Below are 24,305 nucleotides of genomic sequence, written 5' to 3' on the forward strand. Positions count from 1 at the left end.
TTCGAATCACGTCCGCGACTGACCTAGGTCGATAAAAAATAGGTATCAACTGTTCCTTTGCCAAGCGCTCGGCACTTTGAGTGAAAGTTGCGGGTCATTCGGATGAGACCTTAAAAACCGAGGCCCCGTGTCACGGTATGCGTATAAAATGGTTTGCCAAAAAAGGAAGGACAAAACAAAACACAACCACAAACACACAAAAACAAACCAACAAAAAGAAACAAAAACATAAAGGATATTAAGGGGGTAGGGGGTAATGAAACTTCTGAACGACTAACCGATTGCCTCCATATAGATAAACTTAAAATCTAACAAGGGATCCGTGTTACCTTGGAGGGTACTATTTCATTTACTACATATAGGAGATTCCCGTCCCACGCTCGATCCTCTTCTGAACAAAAGAAGTAAAAAGGCAGCTGTCTCGAGGGAAGGGTGCTAAAAGCATGGAGGGTAATCGTGTTCATATGGAATCCGGATAGGGCCATGCAGTTTACTATCGCATCATCGCACCATCGAGGTTTGAGTCGATAGTGCGATGACGCGATAATGCGATGACGATGAAGCGATGGTGCGATGACGATGAAGCGATGGTGCGATGGCGCGATGACGATGATGCAATGGCACGACAATGTGATGACGATGATGCGATGGTACGATGAAGCGATAGCGCGATGACGCGATGGCACGATAGCGATGACGCGATGGTGCGATAGCGATGATGCGATGGCTCGATAGTGATGACGCGATGCTATATCGTGTCATCGTTAATGCTTTATCGCACTATCGTCATCGTGTCATCGCACCATCGCTCTATCGACTAGTACTTTCTATAACAGGATAACATTCCCAGCAGTCATTGCACAACATGGCGTTCGTTGACGAAAAGATTCAAGAATATTTCTTTAACGGATACGATAATAAAGAAATCATATTCCTTCTTTGGAGTAATTATGGTGTGAAAATAAGGTAGGTATTATTAATTGTCATAAGTTATAATAAAATTAGTACATGTATAGGCTAATAGTTTCTCTATGAGTAATAAAGTAACTATACATTATAGTCTCATTCAAAGATTGTTTTATATGCATGTTCTACTTGTATGTATATACATGTATCTGTTATTTAAGAAATAGTGAAATTAAAATCTTCCATTTTAAGATATATTTTATGAATTATTTTTTTAAATAATTAAGCTGTAGACATTTGAAAAGACGCATGACTAGACTTAATTTGAGAAGACGGAGATCATACAATGTGGATATGGCAATAAGGGCTATTCAGGTAGTATTGCTTGTGTTTTATTTCATCTTTCTTTTTTGATAGATTGATAAAATATAGAAAAATCGTCAGTAACATATACATTTTGATGATAGCTCATTATCTTTTATAGTTAACTCATACAAATGTATTTCATATGATTTACATTATATTCTACTTAAAGGAAGAAATGATGTTCAGTGGACAGACTCTTGGGTGTCGTTCGATGAAACGAAGACTTCTTCAGAAACATGGCATCTTTATAGGAAGGTATATTATCTTATTATGATTAATAAACAGAATTCAAACGGTGTGCCCATTGCTTATAACGAGTTTTATATAAATAAGATATTTATAATAATTTCATTTAATTCATTTCTTTGTTTAAATTTAATGGTTAGATTTAAAATGGTTGATGATATATATATACTGTTCCAGGGATGACGTGTTGTGTTTGTTAAGAATAATCGATCCTGATGGAGTTGATCTATGAGCAAGTCACTGCTTGACAAGAAGAATGTATCTAAACAATGGACCAAATTATCTTGTACATGTTGATGGGTACGACAAGTTGAAGCCATTTGGCTTCGCTATACTGTGGGTGCAATGTGTGGGTAAGTTAATGTGTATCAGTTTTTAGTGTTCATTTGAGTCATGTAAGATTACAAGATTTTATGAAGTTATAGAATTTATTATTGTTATATACTGTTGTAGCTGCGCATCAGAAAATAATATTAACTATTAATCTAAATGATCAAATTCCTATTCTTTCAGATTTTCAAGACGAATACTATGGCTTAAAGTTGCAAGAACAAACAATGACCCTTCTGTTGTAGCATCATATTTCTTGAATTACCTGGAGGAAATAAATAGTTGAGTATATAGTTTTTACAAATCATTGATAAATATATTCCTGAAATTGTATATTGCAGTTTAATTTTCACAAGTTAATTTTCTACTAAGTAACATTCTAAATACATTGTTTTGTATTGATACAGAATAAATACAAATAAAATGCATTATTTTGTAAAAAATATTTACTTGAACAAAGAAACCATAATTGTCTCAGTTCATGGTAGTATGAGTTTTCCAATACATAGGTGCTCCAAGGTGTGTGAGACTTGATGCTGGAACTGAGAATATATACATCGAGGACATTCAAAAATCTTTTCGTTGGTACCATAATGATGACATGTGTGGAGAAAAGAGTGTAATCAAAGGAAGATCAATGTCTAACCAGGTATGAATATGAAGTTTTTTTAAAATAACTATATGATTCAGTAACTTATGTTGTATAAACAAATCAGATGAGTTAAATAACCTTCTAAAATCTGCACAACTAGGATCGAGCTCCAATTCCAGTTAACACTCCTGCAGTAGAAATTAGAGTAATTTGCCCTTTGATTTGAAAATAAGGGGGGGGGGGGGCTTGATTAAATCTGAATGGTCTACTACCCCAATCACAGTCAATTCAGTTAGTCTTAACTTGATGTAAGACCAAATAACTGAAGTAATTGAATACTTTTAAAATTTGCATGTGTAATCCTCATTTAAGTTTCTCTTCAAACTCTATACTTTTCTGAACATTTTTCCTGATGGAAAATTGTTATCTCATGTTTAAAATGAAATAGATCAACTCATTATTTTCAATATTACTTTTCAAAGACCAAAAAAAAATTCATATTATTATCTTTCATAGGCGTCATTGTGTAATCTGATACCACAGATAATTTAAAAAAAAAATAAGTTTTGCTAACTTGATACTTTCATTATTTGCATCAGTTTCATTTAATAGAGTTCAAGGTGACACAGTTCTTTTTATAGTATTAGTTATACTACAAAACCATCAAGGGGGGGGGGGGATGGATGTAATTGCAACCCCTGAAAACACCAATCTTTTGTTTAAAGTTTTGCTGCTTTATTTGTTTATTTCATATTTGAAAAAAAATGACCCCCAGAATGCACCAGACTTGTATGCATTTTTATTCTAAATTCTCTGACCTTGGGGAGGGATAACCCTCCCATACCCCTCTCTGCATCCCTTTCCAGAAACCTGTTGTCAAAAATTTGAAAATGAAGTCAGTTTAATGATTTAAAATATCTCTGCACAATCGATATACAAATTATTGTTTCTGTATCATTATGAAATTAATATATGACTAAATTATGTGATTGTTTTATGCCCCTATGATTAAAGATTGGAGGGCCTTATCCATATAGTTTTGGGTCTGTCTGTATGTTTATCTGCAAAGACTTTAATGCACCAACATTTTTTGACCTAATGACCTTCACCTTAGGGTTCGACCTACTTGTGAAAAAACTTTAACTTAGGACACAACTTCTGAATGGTTGGTGTTAGAGATTTCATATTTCTCAAGTGTACTTCTTGTAAAAAAAAAATCTGTCTTTGAGTACCGACATTATAATAATTGACCTAGGAGTTTAACCTACTTTTGTAAAACTTTGACCTTGGTCATAAGTTTGAACGGTTGATCCTAGGGGTTTTATATTGCAGAAGTTGTGTATTCCTTGTGACAGTACCGACATTTGTACTCAATGACCTTGAAGTTTGACCTGCTTTTGAAAAATCAGCCTTCAGTTTTTCACAAACAGATTTTGTTTTAAGAGAATTGAACGCTGGTGGAGAACACTGAGAGAGATGGGCATCTCCTTCTGGATACACTTGTTCAAAGACATGGAAGACCAAGGGATGTTCTCATCAGCAAATAACGAGCACATGTAAGAAGAGAAATAAATTCATTATTTATACTTTAAGAATTTATGTGTTTATAACCTATTATGATTTTTCTGCATGTTACCTAAATCCTTATGACTAAGACTAAAGCAACCATTTATAATGAGGAAGATTTTTTTCTAAAGAAATATCAAGAAATATAAACATTTTTTAGTCAATCACAATTTTAAAGGAAAAATTTCACATTGATTTAATTCTTTTTTTTTTCAAAATTGACATTTAAAATTTACCAATTTAGAGAATGCCTTCGCTTCTGTTTTATGAAAATCATCCAACAAGAACTTGATCGGATCAAAACAGAATGGAATAACCATTACATCAGAGCACAAAGACTCTATGATGATGATGGAAGTCTCCCAGGAAAACCAGAAATGATGTTTTTCCACCCTGAAATTTTTGGTATATTTCCTAGCAAAGATTTGTTTTATCACTAACTTTAATTTGAATATTTTTCGGTGTTTACCTTTCTCCTTTGATACCTTGGTTGTTTTTCACAGTGCTCAAATTAATACAGTATCAACACGTTATGACTTCATTTTTTTTTTATGTACAGGTGCAGTAGATTATAATTTTCCAGTGGATATTCATGACGTGCTAGAGTTTCAAAGATTATTTCCTAGTCCAAGCTCGACAGGATGTTGTGAGGACTATGCAGCATACTTTGAGCATTTGCTTTTGGAGGGTGGGAGAACTGTTCCAAACACCACTGAGAAGGCCATGGAGGCTTTGAAGTACTTGGTTGAAAAGTTGTAAAATCCAAATTAAAAGCACAGAGAATAAATCATCACCTTATGTTTGACTCGACTTTTTTTTTCGATTTTCATTAAAAATGTACATGTACACTAATCATCTAAGTGTATGAATTAAAAGTCACAAACAGAAATTATTACTATGTTTATTGGGTGATCATACATGCCATATTCATTGGAACAACTATTAATGAAAATTGCAAAATGAGGATACAAGGAAAGCAAACTGCTCTGAGAAAAACTTTTTTGCATACAGATGCAACAATCTAGAATTTAAAAATCAAAAGCATGCTTACAGTACCACAAATACACCAAATATCAATTAATATTCCCATACAAAAATCAATGTCTTTTTGTATTATCTTTCCCTGAAGAAATACTCCTCATATGATTATCAATGCCCTTTAGTATTATCTTTCCCTTAAGAAATACTCTTATTCTTTCATATGACTATCACTGCCATTATGGGGTTTAAAAATGAATTGGAGAAAACTTTCAAAACATAGATATACATGTAGCACTGAATACATAAAGTTATTGTCTTAAGCAAGATGGAATTCCCCCCCACAAGTAATTGCCAACTCCATTTTTCTGTGAAATTCCTCAGGGGTTTCTCCCCTAGATATTTCCAACAAAAGATCGCAGGTATGTGCAACTGGCAAACGGGCAGGGTCTTCCACAAATTTAATTTCAAGCTTTTTGTGAAATCCTAGTGGAGGGATTGTGTCAGCTCCAGTCCAAAATGCCAAGAGCATGTTTAGATTAATTTCAGATGTATCTTCTGAAAGAAAAGGAAAATAAAGGGATGAGTTAGAAATACATGTTAAGTAGTATAGAACTTGCAAATAGTGAATAAGAAAAGCATTATTGCCTCTTAAGGTCATACGCAACTTGCATATACATGTACCTTACCAACCATTTTCCAGGATATTCCTAATTCAAAATTATAGAATCTCATCAGGTGTTTTAAGACAAAAAAAAACAGCATACATTACCAGGAGTTTTCAAAAGATGTCAAAGATCAAATGATGAAAATCATTGTATTTTCTCAAAGAAAAAATTAACAAAAATATAGTTTTAGCTGGTATTTCTCAGCGTTTGCTTATCAAGAACCCCACCCTTATACCAGCGGATCTGACCCAGGGGTCATGATATTCACTACTCTGAAAGAAGCGCTCTTGCTCATCATAACTATGCACTTAACTTCTTTGCTTTTTACCCAGAAGCAGAAAAGAATATTTTCAAAGAAACTATGCTTTTTCATTATATGATCAACAGAGCACCTCCCCCCCCCCCCCCCCCCCCCACCCTTTTCACCAGAAACCTTGACCCTGGGCCATGAATTTCATAATTTTGGAAGAGGCATCCTTGCATATCATAACAATGTACTTAGTTTGTTTAAATAATACCTAAGAGCAGAGAAGAAGATTTTTGAATAATTTAATGCATTTTCACTATATCATCAATAGAGCCCCGCCCTTACACCAGAACCCCTGACCCTGGGGCCATGAATTTCACAATTTTAGTAGAGGGCTTAATGCTTATTACAATCATGCCAACAGTTTGACGGCTTCATGTCCAGGAATAAAGAAGAAGATTTTTAAAGATTGCTTTAATTTTGGTGGTTTTAGCTCCACCCCTCAGGCCACAGGGGGACAGGGACCATGAAATTCATAATTTTTGTCCTACTTCATCCATAGATGCTATATGCCAAAATTGATTGAATTGGTTCAGCTGTTTATGAGAAGAAGCTAAAAATGTTCAAAAGTTTACAACCGACAGACAAGAACGACGACAGACAAAAACGGATAGCAATAGGTCACCTGAGTGACTCAGGTGACCTAAAAATTGCCATGCCCTCAAGTTCTCTCAATCTTTGCATTTACAATATAATTTAAGTAAAGAAATAATCACTTTATTTTAATATTGTCTGATTAACTGAAAATCTTATAAAAATAAATCAATCAAATAAGAAACATTATATTGCTGTACTTGGTCTGTGAACATAAATTCCACCCCACAAAACAATCCGAACAAAAATATCTTTGACTTAAATAATATTTAAGTTGAGAGTAAAAATTGGTACACAAGGGTTTTTCTATGACATCTATGAACTTGCATCATTTCACAGATAAACAGTCATGTACTTAATTCTTTATACCTGAACAATCTTGCAGGAACAGTTCAAAAGCATACATTGTATCTTCTTCTCTCTTTTTGTCATTTGATCCATCTTCACTGTAGTTAATCTGTATAATTTCTTTCAGTTTCTGCATGGTTAACATGCTGTTGGACAAAGCGTGAAGAAAAAGTCCCCTTATTTCCTCAGAATTGCTCTTCATAAGTGTGTAGAACCCTAAACTATTCAATCCTTGGCTGAACTGTGCAATTTCTGCATGGATTCTTAAAGAAATATTGATAGGATATGTAGTTACTGGTATATTGGCAAGAAAAAAAGCTTCAATATCTTTCATTGTTGTTTTAAAACAGATATTGGTGGGATAAGGTGTATGAAAATTAATACATATAAATACAATGTATTTGTGAACCAAAAAAAATGATATAAAATCACCTTAGGTAAACATGACTCTTCAATAGCTGTCTCACCATAGTGTCTCTCGTATGTTCTGTGTATGGTGGAATGATACCATACACTCCATGTTCTACCAACCAATCCATCGAAAGAGACAGTTCTTCGTCATCTGCAGTTTGCAGCTGTAAGCATATTAGAGTAAATCTTACTGTATTATTAAATGTTAAGATTTTTTTTTTCCACATTTATTTCCCAGACCTATAACATTAAAGATGATATATAGGGTAGCTACCAGGGATGGGGCCCTGACGAAGCTCCCTCTATAACAATATATAATAATAATTCCTACAGCACCACGCAGGGTGCTAAATATCTAAATATCTAAATCTAAATACAATGTCTCACATAATTTATTCATATCATACATTCAATATGTATATTAATTAAATTGTATAACATATAAAAACAAAGAATATTTATCCGGATACAATTTTGATTTTAAACATTGTAGTATAGATCTATACAGTCATGTAAGTTCAGTTAACTTTCAAACACTTGCAACTGTTTTCTCATTTTGTTTCAGATGAATAAAAAAATGTATACCTTATGTATTTTATTTCTGACATCAAGGTCTTTGACATCATCTATTGAATACACGACATCTTTGGGTTCAATAAGAAGCTGGTAAACAGTTGGATTTAGATATGGAATACCTGGTCCCCCATGGAGAATACTCCATACCACCAATCTTCCAGCCTTGAAAAACATCTCTTTTTCTAACAGTGGCACAGAGTGTATAAAGGACTTGTTATATGGTTCCCCTTCCAGAATGGTACTAGCCAGTTCCTTCATAAGACAACTAAAATACAAACTCAGATTTAAATGCAATTTCAATAAACAACTGCAGACTAAACAATTTCATGAATTCATTATTCTTTTACTAATCATTACCGGTGTCTTTATAATAAATTTACTTTCCTGTTTTTAAATAAGTAGGAGTTTATGTAATTAATGTGGCATCATAGGAACTTTCCTAGTAAATAACTTGATATTATTGAGATGGTCAGCATCTCAAAGGGACCCACTTTTATATTAGTTAAGGTCATTATGATCAAGGGGCATGTAAAATACAGTACTGCAAGTATTTGGAATTTGCCCATAACTTTTACCTATATGGACACACTCTGGATGAAAAAGGAGTCAGAAGGACCAAAAGGGAAAGAAAATATCTCCTTTGACCATGGGTTTGATCTAGAAAGTTAATTCAAGGACACCACACAATCTTTATGCACACACTCTACAGATGAAGCTGGAGCACTATTGGGCAAAGGGGAGAGAAAAAATGTGCTCCAGACAAAGGTTACAATCAGAATTTTTTTTTAATTTGAATGAGGTACAAGGACTACATTGCTCCACTGAACACATTAGCCCAGAGAAGTAGAAATCCATTCAGTATTGAAAAGTTTAAATATAAAAGAAGTCCCAACTTACTCCTTGGGGATGATTTAAACAAACTTAAATCTACACTTACTGAGGATGCTTCTAAATTTATTTGATTAATCATGGCTTTAGAAGACTTTATAGGTTTTTTTCCTGTATTGAGTATTATTTTCAACTGTGGCCCCCGCCCAAGCCCCAAAGGGTCATAATTTCAACATTTCACAAACTTAAATCTACACTATCTAAGGATGCTTCTGTATAAATTAGAAATTATCATGGCCTTGCTGTTAAGAGGAAGATTTTTAATGATTTTTCAGTATATTTCTATGTTAAACTTAGATTGCCCATTATGGCCCCATCCTAGCCACAGGGTTATGATTTAAACAAACTTGAATCTGCACTACCTGAGGATTCTTCTGTATTAATATGACCAATTATGGCTGTGCTGTTCCTGATAAGATTTTAAATATTTTTCCAATGTTGAACTTTGATTGCCTATTGTGGCCCCACCCTATTCCCAAGGGTCATGATCTGAACAAATTAGAATCTACCCTACCTGAGAATGCTTCCATATAAATATGATCAATAGTGGATTTACTGTTCTTTAGTTTGATACAAAGCAAAGAAAAACTGGAGACCAACACCTTGAGGTTAAAATTGCGAAAGATTCTCACATGTGGATATCGAACGGTATTCAATAGGGTATGTACCTAAAGTTGTAAGCTTAAAGATATAAAACAGATCTCCAACGCTTCGTGAGAATGCAGCAGTAAATTTATTTTGTTAAATAAAGTAAATTTACTGCTGCATTCTCGCAAAGTGTTGGAGATCTGTTTTATATCTTTATGTTCTTAAGTTTGGTTGAAATTGGCAAAGTGGTTCTGAAGAAGAAGATGACATTTTAAAAAGATAATGATACCATAAATGACAACAACAGAAAATGGACAAATTTTTATCAGAAAAGCTACAAATGGTTAAAGTTCACTGCACACCTTCTATCCACAGGCAATATGTAGGTGAAGCATGAGCTAGATTAGGCCAGGAAAAGAGAAAACATTTTTCTAGGCAAGTGATAATGGGCAGAAAGATGGACAGACAGACCAGACTGATCATCATATGGCACCCACAGAGCAGGGGCCCTAATAAATCTGTTTATATATACCGTAAAAATTCCCTCTTTGGTCCTCCAAAATCGGATCCCAGTTCACCTGGAAATTCTACTTTAAATGGTTCCTCCAACTTAAATGAAGCCCTGTCCAAAGCCCTTAGTGCTGAGTTCAAAATGTGCCTTCTGTGAACCACAACCAACTGCTTAACATTTCCCTCCTCCTCACACTTGAGTGTGTTCATTGTCCACTTTCTTAAATCGAAGTCAATGAATTGCTGTGGTCTGTTGTTTCAAATGAAATTAGAATTCATAAAATTATAAAACAGTTTGCTTACAAGATAATAAAACAACATAATTTTATAACGAAGTTTTCACTTTAATTTTGATTTTTAAAACATTATACTGTGTTTCGACGAAACAAGCATTCCAAGTATTGCCTTAATTAGCAAAAATAGTCCCCTAGGGGTGAGTATAATCCATTTAAAATTGAAAATGCCATAATTCAGTCAAAAATCAATGAAGCAGACTTAATCTTAATTCATCAGGATACACTCACATAACAAAAATCAGCTCAATATCTGTAAGCATTGAGAAACAAAAGGCCCATGGGCCACATCGCTCACCTGAGCATATTGGCTAGACAAAAGCACAATCAGTTCAGTATTGAAAAGACCGGGAGGGGGCTTGAATTTTAAACTACCTGATGATGCTTCCGCTTCCATGTCAATATAACAAATGGCTTTGTTGTACTTGAGAAGAAGATTTTTTTTAAAAAATTCCCATATATTCCTTTGTAAAAATTTGATCCCTCATTGTGGCTCCTCCCTATCCCAGAGGTCATCATTTGAACAAACTTGAATCTACACTACCTCAGGATGCTTCCATATAAATATGACTCATCATGGCTTTGCTGTTCTTGAGAAGAAGAATTTTAAAGATTTTTCCTATATATTTCTATGTAAAACTTTGATCCTCCATTGTGGCCCCGCCCTACCCCCGGGGGTCATGATTTGAACAAACTTGAATCTACACTACCTCAGGATGTTTCCATATAAATATGACTCATCATGGCTTTGCTGTTCTTGAGAAGAAGATTTTTAAAGATTTTTCCAAAATATTTCTATGTAAAACTTTGATCCTCCATTGTGGCCCCGCCCTACCCCCAGGGGTCATGATTTTAACCAACTGATTCTACACTACCTCAGGATGCTTCCATATAAATATGACTCATCATGGCTTTGCTGTTCTTGAGAAGAAGATTTTTAAAGATTTTTCCTATATATTTCTATGTAAAACTTTGATCCTCCATTGCAGCCCCGCCCTACCCCCGGGGGACATGGTTTAAACAAATTTGAATTTACACTACCTGAGATTGCTTCCATATAAATATGACTCATCATGGCTTTGCTGTTCTTGAGAAGAAGATTTTTAAAGATTTTTCCTATATATTTCTATGTAAAACTTTAATCCTCCATTGCGGCCCCGCCCTACCCTCGGGGGTCATGATTTGAACAAACTTGAATGTACACTACCTAAGGATGCTTCCACATGAGTTTCATCTTTCCTGGCCCTATGGTTCTTGAGAAGAAGATTTTTAAATGATGCCATTATTTTTTCAGTAATTCTTAATTATCTCCCCTTGAAAGAGGGCGTGGCCCTTCATTTGAACAAACTTGAATTCCCTTTACCCAAGGATACTTTGTGGCAAGTTTGGTTGAAATTGGCCCAGTGGTTCTTGAGAAGAAGTCGAAAATGTGAAAAGTTTACAGACAGACAGATGGACAGAAGGACAGACGGACAGACAGACGGACGCCGAACAAAATGTGATCAGAAAAGCTCACTTGAGCTTTCAGCTCAGGTGAGCTAAAAAAGTGTGGAAAACCAAGTGGGACAGCCTGACAGACAGACAGACAGAAGGACAGACCAACAGATGGACAGACAGACGGACGGACAGACAGACTCAGAGGAAACCAACAGTCTCCTCTGGTTTCACCAATAGGGGACTATTAATTGAAATACTAGAGTTAATATTGGTGGAAAAATATTATACAAAATTATTGCTGCTTTTTTCAGTCAATACGGAGTTTTAACCACCTGAGTAGTACAATATTCACCGAGCCCGAAAGGCTGGGTGAATATTGTACTTCCAAGGTTGCTAAATTATCATATTGACTGCAAAAACAACAATTATAATTGTTTTATTATATAATTCAATGATTAAATAATTCAAACTCATTAAGCAGTTCACATGCCATCTTACTTGTTTACATTTATAGTCCTAGCTAAAAATGAGAGAAGCAGGGTTAAACAAACATTACCAGTCATATTTTAAATTTGGACTTTTTCTTAAAATCTACTTTAGTTGCTAAGACAAAAAAAAATAAACCCAGCCTCTTTTATAGGATCGATTTAGAAAAGGGAGCATTATTAGGGGAAAGTGACCGCCGAAAAAAATCTTTCAATTGATCATCTCCCATGAAAAAAGAATTCTCTTCACTTCAAATTTTGTTCTGAGGTTGGGTTAGGGATGGTGAATTTAAGATCCATTAGTGGGGGACCATCCTTTCAATGAAAATTGTTTGTATTAATTAAGAGTAAAAATTCCCCCCTTCCCCCCACATCACCCATGCCCCATATTATATATTTCCTAATTGTTATGTTCAAATGAGTGGAAGAATAGCTTTCAAAACTATATGAGTCGATTTGTAATTTTCCAATCTACATATTTTTATAGACCAATGTAGAGAAAATAAATCCTTATATTCACCTGGAAGGTCAATTGTAGGTAAATGTAATGTAGTATTTTTTCTACATTGTTGGATCTCAGCCACTCAGAGAGATAGAAATTATTCAACCATATAATAAAAGTATTTATTCTTACTGCATAATTTCTAAACTAGCTCTTATAGCTGCCTGTATTTGCATGTCTCCATCTAAATCTTGACCATCACTACAATCCTGGCTGCCTGCACTCGAGATTGATACTTCACTCAAAAAAGGTTTGTTACCATTCTTGTCAGGTTTAGGAGTCTGTGAAATAATGGACAAAAACTTAATTTAATCACTCTTTCTTGTGATTAATTGATACTTTATTTATATTTACACTAGAAAACAGAGCCCTGCTTAGGGATATAGCTAACATAGGAAAGTGAGAAATGTACTTAATACATACATTGATGTTTAAAACAAAATATACCACATAAGGAGGGTGAATGGAAAAATTACTGATTCAGAAACATGTTTTAGAAATTTTAGTATTTCAAGATTGGACACACATAGAAATATACATACATACATACAGATAAAACTGTATGATGACAAAATTTATGGCTAAAGAATAGTTTTCTTATAATCACCTATACAAAATTTTGAGGTAGAATAGGCACGGCTAAAGCACGGAACTCGCACAGGTTTTTAGAAAGCCGCATAGGTTCTGCATGTCCAAGACACGGACACAGATTCTGAGTCTGAAAGTGAGGAACCCTTGCTCACAGAAACCGGTGTGGGGGCACGGAATCTGTGTCCCAGAGAGAGGTTTTTAATCAAGCGGGTTTTGCTTTAAACTATTTATTCATATCTCACAGCTTTTTACTAAGCATGCTCAATCATAACTTCCTTTATTTGAATATCAAATTGGAGGGATTTATGGTCATGAGCTAAGAATGTGTCTATTTTACTCTAGTTAAAGGATATATAACTAATAGATCTCAGTTGGAATTGTATTTATGTCAGTATGGAATGATTTCATCACTTTTGAACTAAATGCAGTAAGTCTAATATAGAATAAATTAGTCATTTTCAATTTTCATGATCTTTCTGTATTGCAATATGTTGACAATGAACATGATGAAATAGTCTTTGTTTATTTGAATGACTTTAGTTGGACTTTCACCAGGTAATCCCTAGACATTTTATGTGTCATCACTGTGTTACAGAAAGTTTTATCCCGTACGAAACAGTCCGGGCGGCTTAGACACGGCTCAGGCACGGATTCCGTTTCCAGAAACCTGTGCTTTTAGCATTCCTGCTCCTATGTAAAATATGTATGGAAAGTCGTGCCTAAAAGTGGTCGAGGCACGGACACGGCACGGGATATTTGCCGAATTATTTAAATTAGATCACACGGTTTTACAAAACCCGTGTCAGAAAGCCGTGCTAGTTTCCATATATGGACTCACGGATTCTGTAAACCCATGTCTGAAACCCGTGTCCTTTTCCATATATGGAGACACGGATTTTTGGAAACCCGTGTCAAATAAGCCGTGTGATATACCATATATGGAGTCACGGGATCTGTGCATTTGTTTAGATCTAGGTCAGGGCCTTTAGAGAATCTCCTGATGCAACTGTAGATGCCAAAATGGTGACTGAAACCAAACTTCACAATGCTTTACATTATTTTTATGCTTAGTTTTAGAATTTTAAAAGTTAAAAATCTTATATGAATGTGTCCATTTACTTTCTGTTTAGTGTTAAAAATTTACTTTATCTATCCATGCTAGCTTTTTATTAAGAATTTAATGATAGTGTACAATTCAATTGTAATTTTATCTAATCTAAGTTTGCACAATCTGAGAAAGCATTTAATTTAAATAAAACTTTCTGTAACATAGTAATCATAAATGACACATAAAATGTCTGGAGATTAATTAGTGAAAGTCCAACTAAAGTCATTCAAATAAACAAAGACTCATCAGGTTCATTGTCAACATTGCAACACAGAAATTTCATGAAAATTGAAAAACTTATTTATATTCTATATTACACTTACTGCATTTAGTTCAAAAGTGATGAAATCATCCCAGATTGACATAAATACAATTCCAACTGACATCTATTAGTTAAATATCCTTTAACTATAGTAAAAAAGACACATTCTTAGCTCATGACCATGAATCCCTCCAATTTAATATTCAAATAAAGGAAGTTATGATTGAGCATGCTCAGTAAAAAGCCGTGAGATATAAATAAATAGTTTGAAGCAAAACCCGCTTGAGTTAAAAACCGTCTCTCTGGGACACGGATTCCGTGCCTCCACACGGGTTTCTGTGAGCGAGGATTCCTCACTTTCAGACTCAGAATCCGTGTCCGTGTCTTGGACATGCAGAACCCGTACGGCTTTTTAAAAACCCGTGCGGGTTCCGTGCCTTAGCCGTGCCCAAGCCGTGGCTATTCCGCCTCGAACTTTCGTACGGGATTTTAATCAAATTCTTCCTCAGATTGTGCAAACTTTGATAAAATTACAATAATGAATTGTACATATCATTAAATTCTTAATTACAAACTAGCATAAATTGTAAATGATAAAAGTAAATTTTTAACGGAAAGTAAATGGACACATACATATAAGATTTTTAACTTTTAAAATTCTAAAACTAAGCATAATAATAATGTAAAGCATTGTGAAGTTTGCATGGTTTCAGTCACCAGTTTGGCATCCACAGTTACATCAGGAGATCTCTAACGGCCCTGACCTAGATCTACACAAATGCACAGATCCCGTGACACCATAAACGGTATATGTCTCACGGCTTTTTTGACACGGGTTCCAAAAATCCATGTCTCCATATATGGAAAATGACACAGGTTTCGGACACGGGTTTGCAGAATCCGTGAGTCCATATATGGATACTAGCACGGCTTTCTGATACGGATTTTGTAAAACCGTGTGATCTAATTTAAATAATTCGGCTAATATCCCATGCTGTGTCTGTGCCTCGACCACTTTAAGGCACGGCTTCCCATACATATTTTACATAGGAGCAAGAATGCTATAAGCATGGATTTCTAGAAAACAGAATCCGTGCCTGAGCCGTGTCTAAGCCGCCCGAACTTTTCGTAAAGGCGAACTCCTTTTGCACAAAATGTTAAATAGTTACAAAACTTACAACGAAAACTGTTTGTCATAACATATCACTATTCATATACATGTACATATAGACATATTTACAAACTGTCAGTCAGACAAAGTGTTATGACCATATATAGATTCTTGTAATGGTAGAGTATTCTTGTACCATAGTGTAAAGCAAAACAGTGAAAACTAAGTCAATGCGTCACAACACAAGAGTTAGACAGACAGACAAATGGACGAACATGGAAGAAATCTATGTCTCCTCTGGTTTCAGCTATAAGAGACTAATAATATACATTAATTTATATAAGGAGAGTATTTTCATGATTTTCATTGGCTGAAATGATGTCACGTGATATTCATACTTTTGTGATATTGAGGTGAAAGCGAGTCTGCAGAATATGATATCGCAAGACTCACAGTTCAATCGGCTGTACCAAAGTGACATAGAACGTGACATCATAATATAAGATGCATGTTTTTACCATTGTGACATAATGACAGCCAAATCCGTTCAGTTAGGACTGTGTCAGAATATTCACCTTGAGTAATTATATAACTATTATGGTCTTCAGTGAGTGGTCAATATGTGGTTATAAGGACCAATGTCAAGTAACATGGGTCCTCATAACCACATATCGACCTACACTGAAGTCCATAATTGTAAATTGGTAAATGTTATAATAAACATGGGATATTATTTCAAATACTCACTGAAGTTAAACAAGTCTGTCTTGACTTTCTGAAAAATATTGCAGGAGTACCAGCATTTTCAAATTCTGAGTCCGATCCTTCATCTGTAAAAACTGCATCAGATGTGCCTGGTAGTAACTGTGGGTTTTCCAACTGACTGGACTGGCTTAATGACTGACATTCTCTAACATCAGAAGGACCAGGAGAATTCTTTTGAAAGAAATCATAAAAAAAAAGATCAAAGCATTCCAAAATAAAAGATTTCTTGCATGTTATTTAAGTGTTGATAACAAATTGTGTCTTTCATATTGCAAACTATTACATACATGTATATTACAAACAAAATTCCTGCTTCATATTCACAAACTAACCATATAAACACTACACTGTAGTGCCATGCATCTCAAAATTCCATTCAAAATGCAGCAGACACAAGGCAGTAATAAATCTCTCTCTGTTTCTGAAAAGGGTTTTTTAATACTTAGTTTTACTAAACATACCATTATTAAGGTTATGTAAAGAAAGAAGATATTAGTTCCGAAATATCAGGCAGATAATTGTCATCATCATCTTCTTTCTTTGAAGCACATGTATGTAAGTATACTCTCACTGGATATGTCTTAATATGGTCAAAAAATTTTCCAACAGTAAATCCACCATCATTATGAAAGCGAGGTAGTGGATCTCCAGAAAATGATGCTAAGAAATGATTTAAGTCTGACAGCTTCACGTTCTGGGCAATAGATCTTCCCTTTGGAAAGTAGAGGTCAAGAATTTGCTTTTCAAGTTCTTCATATGTGGTATCTTTTGAAACATCAATAATTTGTTGGCCGCCACCTTTGCTCAAAGTGACAACCTTGAACAAGTCTGGATTAATAGAATGCTTCCACCCACAATACACTCTTCTAGTTGGCTTGAAGTACTTTTTCATTTTCTTTGACTTCTGTGTACGAACTCTTTCCTTTTTTAAATCGAAGAATTTCTTCATAACTGGTGAGGTTTCTTCACTTTTGGCTGAAAAGAAGATTGTTGGATTATATTTTCATTTATATATTTAGATTGCTTATTATGTTGACCTGTAGAAATTTAGAGGCGGATTCCGCCTGGAATACGGGTGGAATATGGCAGGAATTGGCAAATTTTAGACATATTTGAGGTGGTGAAGGACCTTTAAAAGTTACGCTCAAGTACAAGTAGATGAGGCGTCTTTCAGGCATCATTTCTACTTTCTGGGTATCAATTGGCGAGTTCAGATTTTCCTATCGTGTGAAATGGCAGGAAAATTCAGAAACAATATATGCCTGGAACTTTTAAAAAGAAGTAAAAGTCTATGATTGGTCAATTAATTATCAATTAGGCCATTCCAAGTTTTTTCTATGTTTAGTGTCCATGTGCCCCTTGGTTTTTGGCACACGATATCAGAACAAGAGGCCCATGGGCCACAACACTCACCTGAGTAATATTGGCCCAGCTGTTTATCGCCAGATTTTCCCCCTTGTCATATTTATTGTGGCCCCACTCTACCCCAAATATCTACTGGAAATATGATAACAAGCTTATTTTATCTGGAAATTATTGAAACTACAAACTTTGAAATGTGTTTGATTGACACATCCTTGCGCTTTCACCAAGTAAACTTTATCCTTAATACTTACGAAAAGTAAAAATTTTGTTGTGTGTAAATGAAAAATAGTAAAACTATAATCCAGAAAATTCAGGGTAGAAATGTGAGAAAGCAAAACCAACTCACCAGTATTCCATGCTCATTAATGTGTGCAGAGTTTATCAAATTGAACACACCCGGTGAAACATAAACATTAACAATAACAGAGCTTGTGTCATGTTTACAAAAACAGCTAGTTTACATAACAAAATTCCTACTTTTCATAAGTTTTATGGATATATATAAAGTTTACTTTGTGAAAGTACAAGGATGTGTCAATCAAACACATCCGAAATTTGTAGTTTCAATAATTTCCAGATAAAATAAGTTTATTATTATATTTCCATGTGAAGTGCTATAGCAACATATAATTAAGTCATGATATCATACAGAAAATTTGAGAAAATATTAACTTCAAATCTTTGTCCACGCCCCTTTAACAATTTACAATTTCCTTCACCTAAGGATGCTTCGTACACATACCAAATTTGGTTAAAATTGGCAGAGTGGTTCTTGAAAAGAAGTTGAAAATGTCAAAAGATTACAGTTGGAGGGACAGACAGGCAGAAAGATGCCAGACACCGGGTGATCAGAAAAGCCCATATGACCTTTCAGCTCAGATGAGCTAAAAACAAGTCCCAGCTACAAAGGATATGTTAGCAATCATATTTTAAAAAGAAATTGAAATGAATTTGTAAAATTTTAATGAAATTAAACTGATCCCAATCAGAATTTTATAATAATTGTAAAAAGATAACATTTTCATAAGAATACTAGTTTGTTTACCTGCAACACAGATTACAAAGTAATTGAACTTGACAATAACATACATGTAGATTTCTTAGTGGTGAATACATAGAGAAGGCAATATAATAATAATTTTATTAATTTTGTGTTAATTTTGATCGGGATCAGTTTAATTTTGATCAGGATTGGTCCAAATATTCATCTCGTGAGGTTAAATCCAGGGTTGTGAAACCCAAGCCATGATATAATTTACAATGCACCACAAAACAGTCAAAATTGTATGGTTAAACTATTACATAAATAATTTATCTAAAAAATTAAAATGTCTATCCAGTATTACTTTACATACTTTACTACACTCATATTATGCATTTATTAACAGCAACCATACATCTTGTATGGTTTTAAATCACAAAGCATCTTGTTTGCAAATAAAACATTTTTTTTTTCATTTAATTTCTCCAAAAAAATACAAAAAAAAAAAAAATTGTAAAAAATAATTAAGAGCTGATATCAGTCTTTCTAGGCTGAAATCTATATATATATATATATATACAAAATTAAAAAGGGATGTCTTAATTACCTATAAAATAAAATTTTGGTGTGGCATTTCTCCTTAAAGTGCTAAGCATATATGCAGAATTTTATTGATTACTTGTCTCACCTAGCTGGATTTCCTCTTCGAGGCAAACACCATTGCCCCCTCGTACAACACAATCTTGTAATTTTTAATCCATTTTCTTAAAATCTAGAGAATAGATATTTGTTACTTTTATGAGATATCTCATATATAGTTAAAAAAAAAATCAGTTAATTACCTTGAAGATGATTTCGACAAGCTTGTTTTAATCTAAGTTGAAGTCCAGTTGCTGTAACTCCAAGCTTTTCAAAATCTTTGTAAGTTCAACTACATCCTGAATTCTGATCTGAAAATGATGTACCATACACAACTAATCTACAGTGCATTAATCTTGAAACCTTTAGGACTAGTGTACACATTAATGAAATAAATGCATTTAAACATTACTTTTACTTCTTTTTGAACTTCATTTGTGTGTAATTTGACAACGTACAATATGTACACATATATGCCATAGATTCAAGACTGATCTCAAACACATACATGTCCATCACCCTTTGAAATATACTTTTTGTGACACTATATGTGCATACATCATGGGGATTTAAATATTTTGCAATAAAATTATAAATCATCAAGTGTTTGTCTAATTTTGTAACACAATTAATGGGTAAGACAACAGACTACTGACCTGCAGATCCCAAGTTGGATTGCAAAAATGGCTTTTGCTTTTATGAATTATATGAAGTTTATTGACGATGCAAAATTGCATTTCCCCCCATCTTTTCAAAATAAGTAAACAGTTTTCCAAAGGTTTTAAGGAGGATAACAGTAGTTTGCAAAATTTTCTGACATAATCTTTTGTAATACATGTCATATATACATAGTAAATTACAAATATGGAATTGACACCAACTAAATTCACACAAAAAACAATAAATTACATGTATTTTGGCAATGACACAAATTACTGTTTCTCTGAAAATATCTACATGAGGTAACTTTTGCATATGCAGATCTAAGGGGGGTGGGGTGGGTGGGTGGAGGGGGGAGGGAAGGGGGGTTGTATCTGAAGAATCTGAGGAAAAAAAGTGCCACCCACCCCTAACAGGTTTTTCAGATTTGATGAAGTTAATTTGTTTTGTTTTTGTTTTTGTTTTTGTTTTTTTTTTTTTTGGCTTGATAAAAAAATTTTGAGCTTATGACAACTGTAAGAATATGTGGACAAACTGCAGGCTGTAAAACATACAAACATTAATTTTACTGAGCACCATGATTAGAGAAAATCATGATGCTTGTTACATTGACACACAGCTTATTAATCATTAAGAAGCATGATAAGTAATCATACTAATGTGTCAAGTTGTAACAAGAGTCCTTTAATTAGTTTTTCTTACCATGTTTTCTCTGAACACATGAATTCTTTCTTTCATTCCTATCTCTTCCAATATGTTGTATATATCTGTGTCATCTGAAAATTTGCATTAGAATGATCCATGAAGATGTGCATGTGAAACAACTATATGTCTCTAATGAGGACACAGTTTCATGACACAGAGCAAATATCTATAATTATTCAAGCAAGTTAATTTTGTTAAGACTCAGCACTGTCTGCATAATGCAAAAAGAAAAAAATCGAAAAACTATGTGTACTACTTAAAATAAGTAAAGTTTAGTGTATTTGTTCCTGATAACGGTAGTTGATTTAATTATAAAAATTGAGCATAAGTCTGTATTGTTATGATGTTTTGGGTGCTGGCCCTAGACTGATTTGGCATCCCATTGAACTCAGACTGTTACAAGTACACTGATCAAACTCCATTGCCCAGACACACATTTCTGGTCCAAAATCAAAAGAATATTTCAAAAATATAAGGCAGATAAAGTTTATAGTAGAATTTATTCCACTAAAATCTCGAGTCATGCTTGGAGCCCCCAATTCAGTTCAGTCATGGGAGCCCCCCCCCCCCCCCCCAAGTGTAAGGAGCACCCAAGAAAGTGGTATAATAAAAAGAGGATAAAAATTATAGTTTTGAAAGAATAAAGTGGTGAAAAGAGTTAGTAAACCTAATGTATTATTGTGCAATAAAAATAAAATTAGGAGTGATAGTCAGTCTTTAATCTAAGAAAAGTAATTACATCAGGATAAGTTTACTTATAAGTATGGATTTTCAATATCTAAATAGCCCTACATAATAATAATTGTAACTTATACAAGATCTTCAAGTTGTACCGTAGTGCAACTGGGGCAATATTCGTCTTGCTCCCGTCTTCATTTTGTCATGTAATCTACTGATACAATTACATTATTTTTTCAGATTATTTGCTAACCCATGTTATAAACAAATCAAAATGAATTTACCTAAGTAACTAAGAAACATATTGTATGTATGTACGGTTAGACGTCTCAAAGTACTGTAGGCCTACATCATATCACCGTCATCATGATCATTTCATCGAATCACGACTGCAACTATAAGCTTTTTGAGAAAAATACCTTTTTAAACAGAAGAGCTTCACCTGTATTAGTTAATTCGAGCAAAGATTGAAAATAAAACTTATTTTAATTTTTTAGTTGATCATCATATTTAAATAACAAGCACGTAGCACTAGGAAGAGGGACTTTTGTTTTGTGTATGCTTTTAATTTTCTTGATTGTGAATCCCCCCTCTTTAAAAAACCAAATCTAGATCGTGTGAATTTCGTTTTATTTTACATAGTCACATGATTAGTGTATTGTTATCTTTATTTATCAAACTATATTTTAAATCTTCTAACTAGTTATATTTCTGGCAAGAAAGACATGGTTAATTTTAATACATAAGTGAAGTTTATAATTAACCCACTAAGGTTCTATTTCTGATATAAAATCCGGTCATACCTTCACTACCTGACGCCATTTCTCTTCTCAATGGCGCATGCGCATAAAAGTCGATAACGCGATGGTGCGATAGGGCACTGACGATAATGCGATAGAGCACTGACGATGACACGATAGAGCATCGCGTCATCACTATCGCGCCATCGCATCATCGCTATCGCACCATCGCATCATCGCTATCGTGCCATCGCCTCATCGCGCTATCGCTTCATCGTACCATCGCATCATCGTCATCGCATTGTCGTGCCATCGCATCATCGTCATCGCGCCATCGCACCATCGCTTCATCGTTATCGCACCATCGCTTCATCGTCATCGCATTATCGCGTCATCGCACTATCGACTCAAACCTCGATGGTGCGATGATGCGATAGTGAACTGCATGGCCCTATCCGGATTCCATATGTTCAAATATCCAGATTTGTAAGTTTGTAAATCCGAACTTGCAATCGTAAAAGCTTCTTAGTCTACACATTTAAGTATTTAATTCCGATTAATTTTAGCATGTATTTCCGAACATACAACTTCAGAATTTACTGTATTTTGCCCCGCTTGATGATATACTTGTACACAAGACATTAAACTTGCATGTGTTGTGAGTTATCCTTTCATCCCTCTACATGTTTTTTTGCTACCTATATTACCGAGCTCTTTAAACAAAGACAAAGAAAATTCATAAGTCTACCAATATAAAGTCTACACGTTTGTCAAATTTTGATAATGACAAAGTATGGAGGAGTATCAGTACCACATTTTTTAATGTTCTATTTTCTAGCTATATTCTAACTTCTTGTTTCTCCAAATATCAATACCCCCCTAAAAACGTTGTCACGAACCCGCATTTATTGGGTGGCTATTTTTAAAAATTTGATATCATTGCAATTAAATTAGATTTTAATAACTGCGGCACTGATCACATAGTGTCTATGGGAGATAGCTTCGTACGCCATGGGAGCTCGGCGTTCGATTCTCCAATCTTTCTGGTGTCATGCCAAACCAAGATATCTTAACATACATGTAGATGGGGACTATTCCTTTGGCATTTAAAGTCAGTGGTCTTTCGACTGGGACCTTAAAAACCGAAGCCCATCTAGATCCTCGCATGCCATGCATTAGCGGGAAATAATTCATATCACTGAGCACCGGTTTATTCCCACTTAGCCAACATTTTGAAAAATCCTATTCCCACATAGCCAACATTTTGATTTTTACACCTGAGTGATCAACAGGCTATAGTCTGTTTTCAGGTATATATGCTTTACCTGAGAATTACTACCTTTGAAAAAAATAGTGTAAAAATAAATTCAAATGAAAACTTCAGTCAAAACATAAAAATAAAATTTAAATCAAAAAAAAAAATGAAATTCTAGAAAAAAGAATTAATTTATATAAATGTAGTAAAAAATAAATATAAATCTGCATTTTTTTAAAATTAAAAATTGAATATTGATAAAAGAAAATATTGAAAATTAATTAAGAAATAAAGTATTTTAAATGATACCAAAGAAAAGTGTATATTACATTGTAGAAACAATTTTGAATATTCTAAAATATATTCATCAGTTGAGATTAAAAATATTTATCTGAGTATGTAATATTCGACTGTGATAATGATCACAGTAACAGAATCTTTTGATACAAACTGATTCATTTATATCTGATTTAAAAAATCAACTTAGAAAATTTCATGCTTGATATTCACAAACCTGTCTTTTTTAACTATATATGATTCTAATAGGGCCTATGTATTATTTTATATCATAAAAATGAAATTTTTTTCGGGGGGGGGGGATTCCTGTCATTTTGTTTTATTTTTACTCTGCCATGGAAAATGTAAAAAAAAAAAAAACTATAAATTTACTGAAGAATTAATGTTTGTACATTTTTTTTTTAAATTTCATATACAGTTTGAATATTTAATTCTATGTTGCAGCATATTATGTGTTTTACATTCAAACTTTAAAATTTTAGGCTTGATTCAAGTTGAGCTATAATTTATTTAAAAAGAAGAAGGATAAAATGATTAATAATTTAAATATATTCAA

General features: G+C 33.9%; 2 protein-coding genes and 1 long non-coding RNA gene across 3 annotated transcripts; 2 read left to right on the forward strand and 1 right to left on the reverse strand.

Annotated features, from left to right (window-relative positions):
• The first annotated feature begins 1,201 nt into the window (after positions 1 to 1,201).
• LOC133184679 (uncharacterized) lies at positions 1,202 to 1,830 on the forward strand. The gene is made up of 3 exons (XR_009720841.1): positions 1,202 to 1,281; positions 1,442 to 1,527; positions 1,696 to 1,830. It is a non-coding gene; the product is annotated as an uncharacterized LOC133184679 (long non-coding RNA).
• A 206-nt stretch (positions 1,831 to 2,036) lies between these two features.
• On the forward strand, positions 2,037 to 4,767 carry LOC133184678 (uncharacterized). The gene is made up of 5 exons (XM_061319757.1): positions 2,037 to 2,129; positions 2,358 to 2,497; positions 3,884 to 3,996; positions 4,251 to 4,411; positions 4,566 to 4,767. The coding sequence occupies exons 2-5, from the start codon at positions 2,450 to 2,452 to the stop codon at positions 4,763 to 4,765; spliced, it is 522 nt and encodes a 173-aa protein (XP_061175741.1). The 5' UTR covers positions 2,037 to 2,129; positions 2,358 to 2,449; the 3' UTR covers positions 4,766 to 4,767.
• A 536-nt stretch (positions 4,768 to 5,303) lies between these two features.
• On the reverse strand, positions 5,304 to 22,658 carry LOC133184680 (G2/M phase-specific E3 ubiquitin-protein ligase-like). The gene is made up of 10 exons (XM_061319758.1): positions 22,261 to 22,658; positions 20,777 to 20,850; positions 17,616 to 17,618; positions 16,411 to 16,599; positions 12,724 to 12,872; positions 9,897 to 10,094; positions 7,898 to 8,153; positions 7,334 to 7,476; positions 6,923 to 7,164; positions 5,304 to 5,542 (listed from the first exon to the last, which is right to left on the reverse strand). Exons 1-10 carry the CDS (start codon positions 22,388 to 22,390, stop codon positions 5,304 to 5,306), a joined length of 1,623 nt encoding a protein of 540 aa, XP_061175742.1. The 5' UTR covers positions 22,391 to 22,658.
• Positions 22,659 to 24,305: the final 1,647 nt, after the last annotated feature.

Source organism: Saccostrea echinata, unplaced genomic scaffold (genome assembly GCF_033153115.1).
Source record: "Saccostrea echinata isolate AGI-Se365-2 ecotype Australia unplaced genomic scaffold, CSIRO_AGI_Sech_v1 ptg000010l, whole genome shotgun sequence".
NCBI classification, from domain to species: domain Eukaryota; kingdom Metazoa; phylum Mollusca; class Bivalvia; order Ostreida; family Ostreidae; genus Saccostrea; species Saccostrea echinata.